The sequence below is a fragment of the Morone saxatilis genome, unplaced genomic scaffold, assembly GCF_004916995.1.
Source record: "Morone saxatilis isolate NCDOM2014 unplaced genomic scaffold, NCSU_SB_2.0 Contig7, whole genome shotgun sequence".
In the NCBI taxonomy this organism is placed as follows: domain Eukaryota; kingdom Metazoa; phylum Chordata; class Actinopteri; family Moronidae; genus Morone; species Morone saxatilis.
This window is the reverse complement of record NW_023340246.1, coordinates 278,794-289,865: the sequence shown is the minus strand read 5'-3', so window position 1 is coordinate 289,865 and position 11,072 is coordinate 278,794. Positions and strand designations below refer to the sequence as shown.

Sequence of the window (11,072 nt, the reverse complement as noted above, 5' to 3'; positions counted from 1 at the left end):
TCTGCAGCTGTCTGCAGCTGTCTGTTGCCTTCAGTAGGTGGACATTCAGCTGATTGAGTTGTTATTTTGGAAAGTCCACACAGCATGTACTGGATGTGAATACTCTCTTCTCCGTTGAGTCTAACCTGCTGATCCTGGGTCAGTTTTTACAGAGACAGAAGATTTTGGGGATCTACAGAACTATGCTGAGGACAATACGCCAGGTACCAGACGAGGGAGACAGGAAGTACCTCAGAGACTGGGCAAGCGCCGAGTTCAAGAGGAATAAGACCGCCACAGACCAGGTACAGAGAGGGTGTGAATGTGTGCTCCCTTTGAACTGTCTCACATCTGTTGGTTAGAGCAGTGGTTCCCAGCCTGGGGGTCTCGAGGCCTTCTTCATTTTAAGGGGTGTAGGAAAATATACACAGTAGATATATTTCATCTCCGCATTCCTTCATTTCTGTGAAGAAAACTAAGTGAAATTAGTTTATGTTCATGTCTGGAAAGTTGGAAGTTTGGGAATGGAGGAAAAACCATGGAACAGATAGATAGAGATATGAGACAGATACTGACCTTTTCTATGTGGCCTTTATGAGTGCAAAGGTACTGTGAGAGGTGAAGCTCCAGGTGGTAGGTACCAAGTTTGAGCTCTGATCACAGATCTGTTCACTTTGTCATAAAAGCATGAAACTTATATATGTATACTCATACCACAGTGGCCACACAGCTTTCAGGAAGAAAGCCATCACAAAAACACCTCATGGCAGCCATTTTACTTTCCAAATATATTAATTCATATTATCCAAATGGCAGAAACTGCAAATATTTTCATAAAAGGTCAAATGTGACAAACATGCAGTACTGTAGTGTTGCAAAGAGCCAATATAACATATATATTCAATATAACATAGCAAGGAAAAGAACTTACAAGCATGCTTTATGCTCTATGAAGTTGTTTTGGTTCAGAATTCAAAATTATTATGGACAATGATTGTAATTTCATTATTGGATCAATCAGGCATATACAGTTCTCATGATCAGCTGATAATTATTGCACTTTCCTAATTGTAGGCTAATGGCAGGCTTCTGCCCACAGCCTATTTCCTTTGAGTCAGCAGACATTGAAAACATTATTATTCATTATTATTGATTTTATCAGCCTATCACACATATCTGCATCCGTGTTTATATTATCAATATGAAAACTTTTATTTTCCCAGTATATAATGCAGAAAACCATGCTTGTGCTCAATATATAATCATTATATAATAATATATCTGTGTCACTGCCAAGTTTCTCCAGCGGAGTGCGCTGTGATTTACATGCTGTGGCAAGCAGCACAGTAAGAGAGAAGAAGCAGCTCTCAGTGATGTCAGCTTGAACTGGTTGATAAATGATTGAACATGTTCAACTGAAATATTCTATAATGGTCATATCGGTGCACAGTTCACTGTACCGGCCACAATATCAGCATTCAGGCTCTGTATTATATGATCCTTGAGTTACAATTGATTTTCTTAAAGTCAATGTATGGACTGTGTCGAGGCATTGTATTCATTTTCCCTCTTGTTATTCTGTCAGGATGCCATCCGTATGATGATCACACAGGCTAACAACCATCTAGAGGAGCTGCAGAAGTCTCTGGCGTTGGCCAGGAGTTAAATACGTCAGCTGCTGTGGACTGATGTGGACTGCAGGTGAACAACGCAGTGTATTAAAAGTTGTTTGGCAGGACAGAGTTAATGAAAGCACAGACAGATGTTAAATGATCAATTTTTATATACAACATTCCATCATACAGAGTGCGTTATTCATAAGGAAACCTAAGCACATATGAGCAGACAGCCACTAACACTGCACCACAACACTGAGCTTTCTTCATGCAAAGTGTCAGGATGCTCCTCTATAGGGCATCGGCATTCTGGGAGATTATAGGTCGTCTACAGAAGAGGATTGGGGCTGTGGGGGATGTCAAACATTTGAGTTCTGACTATTTTTTTAACTTTAAACTTCGAACTAAATGTTTTTCTCATGTGGCCCTAATCCTCTCATGGTGTTACATTTGAGCCTCATTCCTGAACCAGCAATGGAAGATTTGGAGCACAGAAAAATCTATTTTGGAAGCACTAATTGTATTTTGAAGAGAAATTCTAAGCAAGGAAAAATAAGTTTTGTTTGAGCAAATAAAGATCTGTTGTATGTTATCCATATTAACGTGCAATAATAACCCGTCTAGCACATCAGTGCGCCTGGGACAGCATCACAGTGTGCCACAAAATCAACCAATTGGAGAACTGCAAAAGGTAAATTCTGATTGCCTGTTTTGTCTCCAATTAAATCCCTACTATTTCTCCAGCATTTTTTCATAATGGAAGCATTATGAAAAAATGATAACTCTCTAGAGTGAGTTTGTTTAACTACAACTCAATTAAAACACATTTGCAGTCGGTATCTTGTATTATTGGCAGAAATGTTTGTTTTCTTATTGAAGCATTGTTATTGGAGAAGAAACAACCAATCAGAAGTTTTCCAGTCGGTTGATTTTGTGGTAACGCTGTGCTGTGTTGAGTGACAAACACACTGCCAAAACATTTAGTGAGTACAGAATAGATTTGTTTGCTCAAACTAAATTAGCCTTTGCTTGGAAATAGATTTTTCTGTGTTCCAAATGTTCCATTGCTCACTCAGGAATGAGGCAGAGAAAGAACTCCACAGGTGTTGACTAGGGCTGCAACCAATAATCAAGTTCACTCCAATTCATCATCTGCTGATTATTTTCTCCATTAATTGTTTTGTCTGTAAAACTTAAATAGTGAAAATGATATAAAAGGAGAAAAGCAGAATCCTTACATTGATGAATTGACTAATTGTTGCAGCTCTAGTGTCAACTGTAATATTCAAAAACAGGAAGAACAGATACAACTGACCTGCCCACTTTTGCTCTGTGCTCCCGCTAGCTAGCTGCTAGACTCTTCTATGATGAAAAGACAACCACATTTTGAAGATGGTTTAAAGAGACAGTCACATCTTAAATCTGCAGAAGGAAACTTTCATTATATCCTGACAGTAGTACATCAGACAAATAATCTGAAGAAAATCAGGTTCCTCTGGCTCCTCTTAGTGCTCCTTATGGCATTTGCAAGAATCTACCGGGCCTGAACGAAAACGACCAATCGGAGCCAAAAAAGATGACACTTTGGGACCCTGGGAATGAGACTCTATCAACTTTCTACTAACCAATTATCTTTAAGCTTCCAACACAAAGCATCTTTTGATCTTTCCCTGAGCAAATATGACAAAAAGTCAGTTTTATAAAAGTTGCCTCGAGCTGCTTTAAGTTAGCTAATTTTAGCAGAATGCAAGCTAACATTAACTAACTTAAGATGTGCCTGTATGTCACCATATTCAAAATGAGGTTGTCTTTTCTAGCGTAGCACGTAGCATATCAAAGTACAGGTGAAAAAGGGGCAGGTTTTGAAGGTTTTTTTTATGTATGTAAAGCCAGTTTGCAGAGTGCTGCATCACCTCTTACTGTCCATGTCAGTGGATTGTAAACACTGTGACTAAGACACTGGAGTTAAAGTACAGCTAACATCCACTAGAGAACATCCACTCAGCCTGCAGAACCCTGGTGTGGCCAGCAGAGCACATTGGTCATTCCAAATCTAATCTCACGTAGCTTGATAGTGACGTGTGTTAGCAGTCATCATGTCTGTTTGTCCTCAACATGCGCAGCTCGTCCTCCAGATAAGTGATCCTCTCGACCAGAGCGGCCCTGTCAGCCTGAGCCCTCTGATTGGCCTGCCAGCGAGCCTCCTGCACCTTCCTCTCGTACCAGCGCTCCATCTGCGTCGACACCGCCTCAAAGAAGTACTGGGTCACCTCCAGAGCGTGCATGTTGTCCCTCTCCTGAGCAAAGGAGGGCTCACTGGGCTGGTCTCCAAACACCTCTAGAGTCCTGACCCCTGTGGCCCCCCTGGACTTAGTCCTGCCCTGGGAATGCTTCTTATGGTGCTTCCCTCTGTCCCGCCCTCGCTCCCTGTCTCTGAGGCCGGCTTCAGTCCTGCTGCTGCAGCGGCGCTCTGTGGCCGGAGACAGGCTGCTGGCTCTGTGATTCCTGCCCGCCCTCGCCCCGTGCTCCACACCCTGCTGGTCCTGGTTCTTCTTCTGGGTGTCGATGGAGATGACCGAACGCTCCTTCGGCCTAACCACCTGGACTGATGACAGCGGGCTCTTGGCTGTTGCAGGAGAGGTGACTTCTGCAGTCTGAGCCTTATCACCATCTGTTCGGTGTTCAGAAGACATTCAGTCAGAACCCAGTACAGTATCTGTCATTCAGATGGTTCTCTCTGCCAGCAATGTTATTCTAAATAAACAGCTCATGCACTGTTAATCACATACGCCTGTGTTCACTAAAGAAGGAAGCCGCTCTGAGCAGTGTCAGCTAGAATTGATTTAGAATGTATGTTAAATTATATTCAACTGAAATATTCTATAATAAAGTCATTTGTTTAAGAAAGCAGCCTGCTGAGTGCCTTTGAGTCATTTTGAGACAGTTCAAATTTTGATTTCAGCTCAGAAATTCAGCCACCATATCATTGATTAATTCAGTCTCAGTGTAAATAGTCCCTATTGGTCGGCCTCTAGTTATTCAGGCCAAAATTATTATTAAATTACTTAATAAAACATTTGTCTGATAATTGTTAGAGTTTACTCAACTATACTTTTATATTTTATTACTAATTGGTTGAGATAATTGTTAATTATCTGCACAAAAAACACCTGTTTTTCCCATTTTATTTTTATAATTATCACGCATTTAATAATTGCTATTATTTAACTACTGATATTTTTGAGAGCAGGGTGTCTAAAAAATCCAATAATCTGAATTTTAGGCTTTAAAGATTCTACTACCAATTTTCCTTCATTCTTTTTAGCCAGTTTGGAGATAAAATATGTATTAAATGGCATTTAATATGGTCCTAAAATACCTGTATATTTTAGCATTCATTTCCAGGCTGTTTGATGTGGAATAAATGAAGATTTGAGTCCCTCTGAGAGCTTGTGGTTGGTGAGGCGTTACCTGGAGAGCTCTCCACGTGAACCACAAAGTAGTGGTTGGCCGAGCCGCACTCTGCCACAGTGGCCTCCCCCCGGCCCCCGTCCAGGAGGACGGGGCTGTCGTGGAGCTCCAGGCACTGGGAGCTGCCAGCCTGGGCAGAGGACAGCACGGTGAGGCTGGCTCCCTCGGTTTCATTCAGGCCCTCGGCCACAGAGGAGGAGCGCTGCAGCTTGGTGCTGCTGCTGGGGTCTCCGGTGAAGCGGACCTCCATGTTCTGCAGCTTGGACAGACACCAGCTCTTCAGCTCACTGACCAGGGACGCCTGCTTGAAGGGCACATAACACCACACAGAAGGGGTTCTATGACTTTATGGAACCTTTATTGAGAGGAGCAGCTGCTGACAAAAGTTTAAGGCAAAATTTCTACATCACGTCACACTGTTGTACATAAAAGATCACTGAGGTTTTCTGCTCCCCTGAGACCGCTGTGGAAAAATGAGCTATGGTGAGAACAGCCAAGCGCAGCACGAAACCAAGCTCTACTTCTGTACAGCCTCTTTATTTACTTCTCTACATGAATTTACTAGAGTGAAAAGCAAACACAGCAGGTATAGATCTCAAACCAAAGTCATACCTACAATAAATGTATAGCTACACAACGTTCCCACAGCACTGTAAACTGTAAAATGTGCTGCTGTGTGGACAGGGTTATGGATGGACCAGTGATGACTTCAGACTCACTGTGCTGGTTGCTAGTATTACCTGTCTCTTCTCTGCCTCCAGCCTCTCCTGCAGGGCCCGCTGCTCGATCCTCTGTAGACACTCGCTCCTCTCTGCCGACACTCGCTCCACTGTCATCTTATCAAGAGCTCGGATCTGATGGTGAGACCACGAGGCACAGATCAGGAGTGAAACAACAGCAGGGATAACGGTAGCAGTTCAGACGGCTTTAGACAACATTGTTCTCCCAACTCTCTGTCAGCAGTCTGTGTTTGTCCTGCTCCTGTTCCAACCTGACAATTGAGTGCTGCAGGGATGCCGTATTTCTGGAGGCCAACCAGGAAGTTCACATTGCCCTGGTTCCTTCAGCAAAAAGGCAATGTGATTTTTCCATTGGATATTGGATTACTGCACAAAATAAACTCTGAGGCTATGGTAAATCATAAAGGTTTATGATACTGTTCAGTTCAGACAATCGACATATAGAAAGATGGATGATGTGTCTCCACTTCATCCCACTGTACAAAAATGAAACCAAAATATCCAGAGACGCCCACTGCCATCTTGCTAATCTTGCTATGGTGACATGATTTAGAGCCAGAGAATGCACAGTAGTACCGCGGCATCAAAGTTCCGCCTATACACCCATATACACCATCATGAGCAGGGCTCAGCTGTCAATCATAACGTGAAACCCCCCTTTTTATAGCTAATAATTAATAATAATAATAATAATAATAATTAAACTCAAACTGATCAAAAAAATTAACACTTGAACATATATCAGCGTGATAAGAACTACCTAAAATACCAGAAACCATCTTTGGGAAAAATCTATTTGACGTGTAGTTTGATTTATTGGCCATATATATTTATATGTCCCATCTGCTAACATGTTCTGCAGTCAGCCACTGGGGGGCACTAAAGAGATTTAGGCTTCACTTTTGGAGAGCTTTATGGTTAAGACCCTGTTTTGTTCAGCAAGATAATGTTCACATGTGAACTTTTATGATGTTTGAAGTGTAAATGTGATGGTCAGAAGTAAAGAGCCAGGTGGGGGGGTTAGAGCAGCACATTGATGCCCATGGTTCAACTACAACATGTGTGGGGTGTTTGATGACATCTGTTCCATATACTGAACTATTTAGTTGCATGATAACAGCCTCATTCCAGCTCTGTGTTTTGTCAGTCAGCTGTAGAGTACACATCTTTTTGTCTTGTTTCAGTTCCCATGTTCCTCTCTCCACAGCTGCGTCTGTTGTTCTATTGATGCATTCCTGCCTACAACCACTATTATATTTTCTCAGGCAGCAGTGGTGCTCAGAGTACACGCATCAACAACTGTGTTATCTGATAGAAGCGTGTATCTGAAGCATCTCACAGCACTGTGAGTGCATGTATTATGTACAGGGTGGCTCCAGAGGGAAATGAAAGCAGCCCTGTTACAGTACTCCACACAGGGAATAGACGCTCTCACCTCTGCTGTGTTGGATCTGTTCAGCTGCCCCCTGACTGTCTTCTTAACTGCTAGTTGCTGAGAAGAGTCTTAGTCAACGTACTTTTCATCAGTCTGATAGTTGCAGAAAAACATGAACGATGTTAAACTCTGTTCAGGAGCTGCGCCTTGTCACTGGGACCTACGAGCGAGAGGGCCTGGTATGACCATCACAGACCTCAGATCCTTGTGTGAAAGCCAGAAGGAAGTCTGTTAGGTCCGCCGTCGCTGTTGCAGTATGCTAACTGCGACTGTAGCTGCTGCCGTACCCTCAGTTTAAGAACGCTGCTCCTATTAGCTGACTAGGTAAACCCGGAAATGGAAGCTCGGGACACGGGGGACGTTCTCGCTCAGGACGAACCGGGCGGACCGACGGGAATTACTGCCAAAGGAGCGGCTGCCAGAAATGAGCGACAGAGACCAGAAACAGAGGCCAGCGATGTTCCGAGGCGGCTTCACGGACCCAGCAGGACTCTGACTCTGAGCGGGATGAAGTACAAGCGGGTTCTGGCATGTGCGACAGGAGAAGGAATGAAACGAGGAAGAGGAGCGTGTTTTGTGTGTTTTATTCGTTGTTGAACAAGGCAGACTGGGGTGTGAATGGTTAACCCTGTTCAGTGTCCTTTGCTTGGTTGTTCTGACACATTCACAATCAATATTTACCGCCTTTACTGTTTCCGATAAAATATACAACAGGAACCCGCACTCAGTATAAAACAAATACACGCTCCCTATAAGACATTAAATGAAAATATAATTACACGCTATAAAGGTGTGACTAATCAATTAGATCGACTGATCTGGCTAAATATCTTCATTATTGGAACTACTAAGTATCGATCATACAAAATCTATCTAAAGTCAAGGGAGGACAAGCTCTCATTTAAAATTCATCTCCTATGCTCGCAGTGGGACGCTGAAAAGAATATGCAGTGAAGGGAATTTGGAGAAGTATAAGCCCACACTCAGCAACTCTGGACTTACATTTGACCCATCGACCCTCCTCTCTGAATGACAACCACCAATAACAAAAATAATGATGCATAAGAAATCACAATTACAGCACAAGAATTCAGGCCAGGCCAGATCGCAGAGACCAGACTCACTCTAATCCAGCACTAATCCACCATCAGCTGACTCGATTAAAACACAACATTCGAGGACCGATAGAAGGAATCTTTTGCTGCTTAGTCTTTAAGCTATCTACCCAAAAAATCACACTATAGACAAAAAGTAGCGATCGTAAAATATCATATGTCTGCTTTAACAGGAAAACGCATCAAATAAAACTGATCCTCCAAAACAGACTACCCCCCTTGTACTGTATAATCACCTAAGGAGTAGTCAGACTATCAGTTCTACGGTCCAGACCAACTAGGCCCATCTTGCTATGCTACATCAGGTCTGAAGACCGTGTGCGAAACTCTCAGTTATCATTATCCTCCTCCTTCACGGAGCCGTCAGTTAGGCTCTCCTCCAGTCCTTCCACCTTCGCATGAGAGGTTCACACAGAGACAGCAATTCAGCAAAGGAGCACTGAGCAAACACAAACACCCAACAAACTACACAACACCCACACACACCACACGCATACTATGTACCAATTAGTAAATGGACCTGTCTTGATATAACAGCGCTTTCTATCTTCCGACCACTCAAAGCGCTTTTACACTACGTTGCCACTTCACCCTTTCACCACACATTCACTCAGTGAGGCAAAGTCCATCAAACAGAAACTACTCCCAATCCCTCCCAACTACACCATTTCACACACCGATGCACAGCATCGGGAGCAAACATTCAACACCACACACACCCACCAAAAATCAACACACACACACACACCGGCAAAACATCAACTAGGCTACTAAGTCAGCCTGTTTGATTGTTCTTATCTGTCTTACAGCATGCTAGTCTATGTCTTTTACATGGGCCCGTACCTAAAACAGCTTCTAAACAAACTATTAGAGGCACAGAACCTAATAATCATTCGTTTGAGCGACTTGCCCATGCCAAACACATTCCCCATCAAAAACAGAATTACTTTGCTACATCCTTGTTAGCATATTACCCACAAATAAACTCACAAAATCAAATAACAGGATGTGGTAGAGCATCAGATAAGCGCACATTTATAGTTGTTAGTGGAAAAAAGGTTTTTGCCAGAAGCCCATCCCCAATGTGAACCGACAAAACAAAACCAAACCCCACATGCAAGCGCCCTCCCCGCAGTTTGATCTTTCCATTTATCCTAAGGATATCTCTTTCGCGCCAGAGAGGGAGCTCAGACCAAGACCACGAGCTGAACACACTCAACAGCACCGATGTTAGTAATCTATCACACCTCAATAGGTACGCATCCCATAAAAACACCGATATCTGCACGGACACACAGGCAAGACCCCTATGACCCCACGCGCCTCGCCTCGCTCACCACCGGCCACCTCGCTCTCTCAAAGATTTCAATCCAATGGGAATTAAGACCTAAACTTCTTTCTTTACTGCTTCAACGTTTTATTCCATCACGAACCTGGAGTATTAAACATAGATCAGTTAGCCTAGAATGAAACATAACAAAAATAAAAAACGTATAAGCAGCGGCAGCTCGGTCCAACTGCTAACTGACTAAAAAAAATACCAGTGTCGTCTGCAGCAGATTGCACTGTCCTGCAGGAGCAGTAAAGAGGGAACATGTCATTGGCATGTAGAGCACGAACTTCAGAAGTTTTGACACTCAGAGACAAAAATTGATAAAAGCAGGTATTCAAGTTATTCCCAGGTCAGGAACCTAGTGCAAGACATAGGTTATTAAATACCTTGATTTTTCTAGTGAATCAGAACATTCGTGACATTGTTATTATTAAAATTCATTCAACATTATAATAATTTCACTTGTTAAATTATACATCTTCAAAACAAAATCACCCACAAGTCATATAGGTAAGTACCCAATTACAAACTCATGCTCTGCGACCAATCTTCAGTCAAAGCCTTGATTCTTAAACTTTCTTAGTGGCGAAATCCAAGGAAGTTCTCAAAAAAAGTTTTGGATGTGTTATTAAAGGTGAGTAACATGAACACTGAAGGAAGAGTTATGAGAAGCCTGGAAGAAGCTGAAGTGTACGCAGGAGACGTAGGAGAGGATTTAAGCTCTCAAACAAAAAAGAGAACCAGGGAATCAGCACTCCGACAGTTAAAACAGCGATTCTTAATTATGCACTACTCTGGAAGTCCTTTTAAATATTTCCTTCTCAAGTACCTCACCTCCTCCAAAGCTCTGTTCTGCTTTCTCCTCCACTCCGCCCTGCTTTGTATTGTCCTCACCTTCCTCTCATCCTAAAGATTTTTGAAGGGTTTTTCTAGGATTGTCTTTCTTCCTTGGCTTTCCGGCCTATACTGAAATGCCTTGGAAATCAGTGAAATTAGCAGCACAAGAATGGACCAACGCCAAGAATCAACATGATTTTTTCAAGCACAAGTCATTTTCCAAAGGTTGCTCTATTGACCACCCGGTGTCCAGTCTCGTTCTACCTTACCAGGCGCAAAGCATCTCATCTCCCTGGGTACCCCGACTGAGCTTCTGCCCATCCCGCCTCTTTTAGCTTGTCTCTTCTCTTCCCTCACCACTCATGCTACGCACGAAAACTCTGCACTAGCACAGACACACAGGAGACCAAACTGAAATCAGCATGCATTGCACCACAGGTCACAACAGACAAAGGGGGCTCACAGCTTCATATTCGAATGGCCAAAATGCAAGACAGAGTTCAGGCAATTTAGCTCCTCTTAACTATTCTGCACTTTCATTCCTTT

At 42.9% G+C, this 11,072-nt stretch overlaps 2 protein-coding genes across 2 annotated transcripts in view; one reads left to right on the top strand and one right to left on the bottom strand.

Annotated features, from left to right (window-relative positions):
* Positions 1-143: 143 nt before the first annotated feature.
* lyrm2 (LYR motif containing 2) lies at positions 144-3,745 on the top strand (the record flags this gene model as incomplete). Its single annotated transcript, XM_035678652.1, is given in 3 exon segments — positions 144-284; positions 1,565-1,680; positions 3,719-3,745. Coding segments are annotated over 2 exon segments (222 nt in total), but the record flags the coding sequence as incomplete, so codon positions are not given.
* ankrd6b (ankyrin repeat domain 6b) overlaps positions 1,677-11,072 on the bottom strand; it is a 26,836-nt gene continuing 17,440 nt past the window's right edge. The window contains exons 9-12 of the mRNA XM_035679069.1: positions 7,563-7,739; positions 5,807-5,920; positions 5,067-5,367; positions 1,677-4,266 (exon numbers count right to left, since the gene is read on the bottom strand). Coding sequence (XP_035534962.1) covers positions 3,680-4,266; positions 5,067-5,367; positions 5,807-5,920; positions 7,563-7,739 — 1,179 coding nt within the window. The 3' untranslated portion in view covers positions 1,677-3,679. The remainder of the gene's footprint in view (positions 4,267-5,066; positions 5,368-5,806; positions 5,921-7,562; positions 7,740-11,072) is intronic.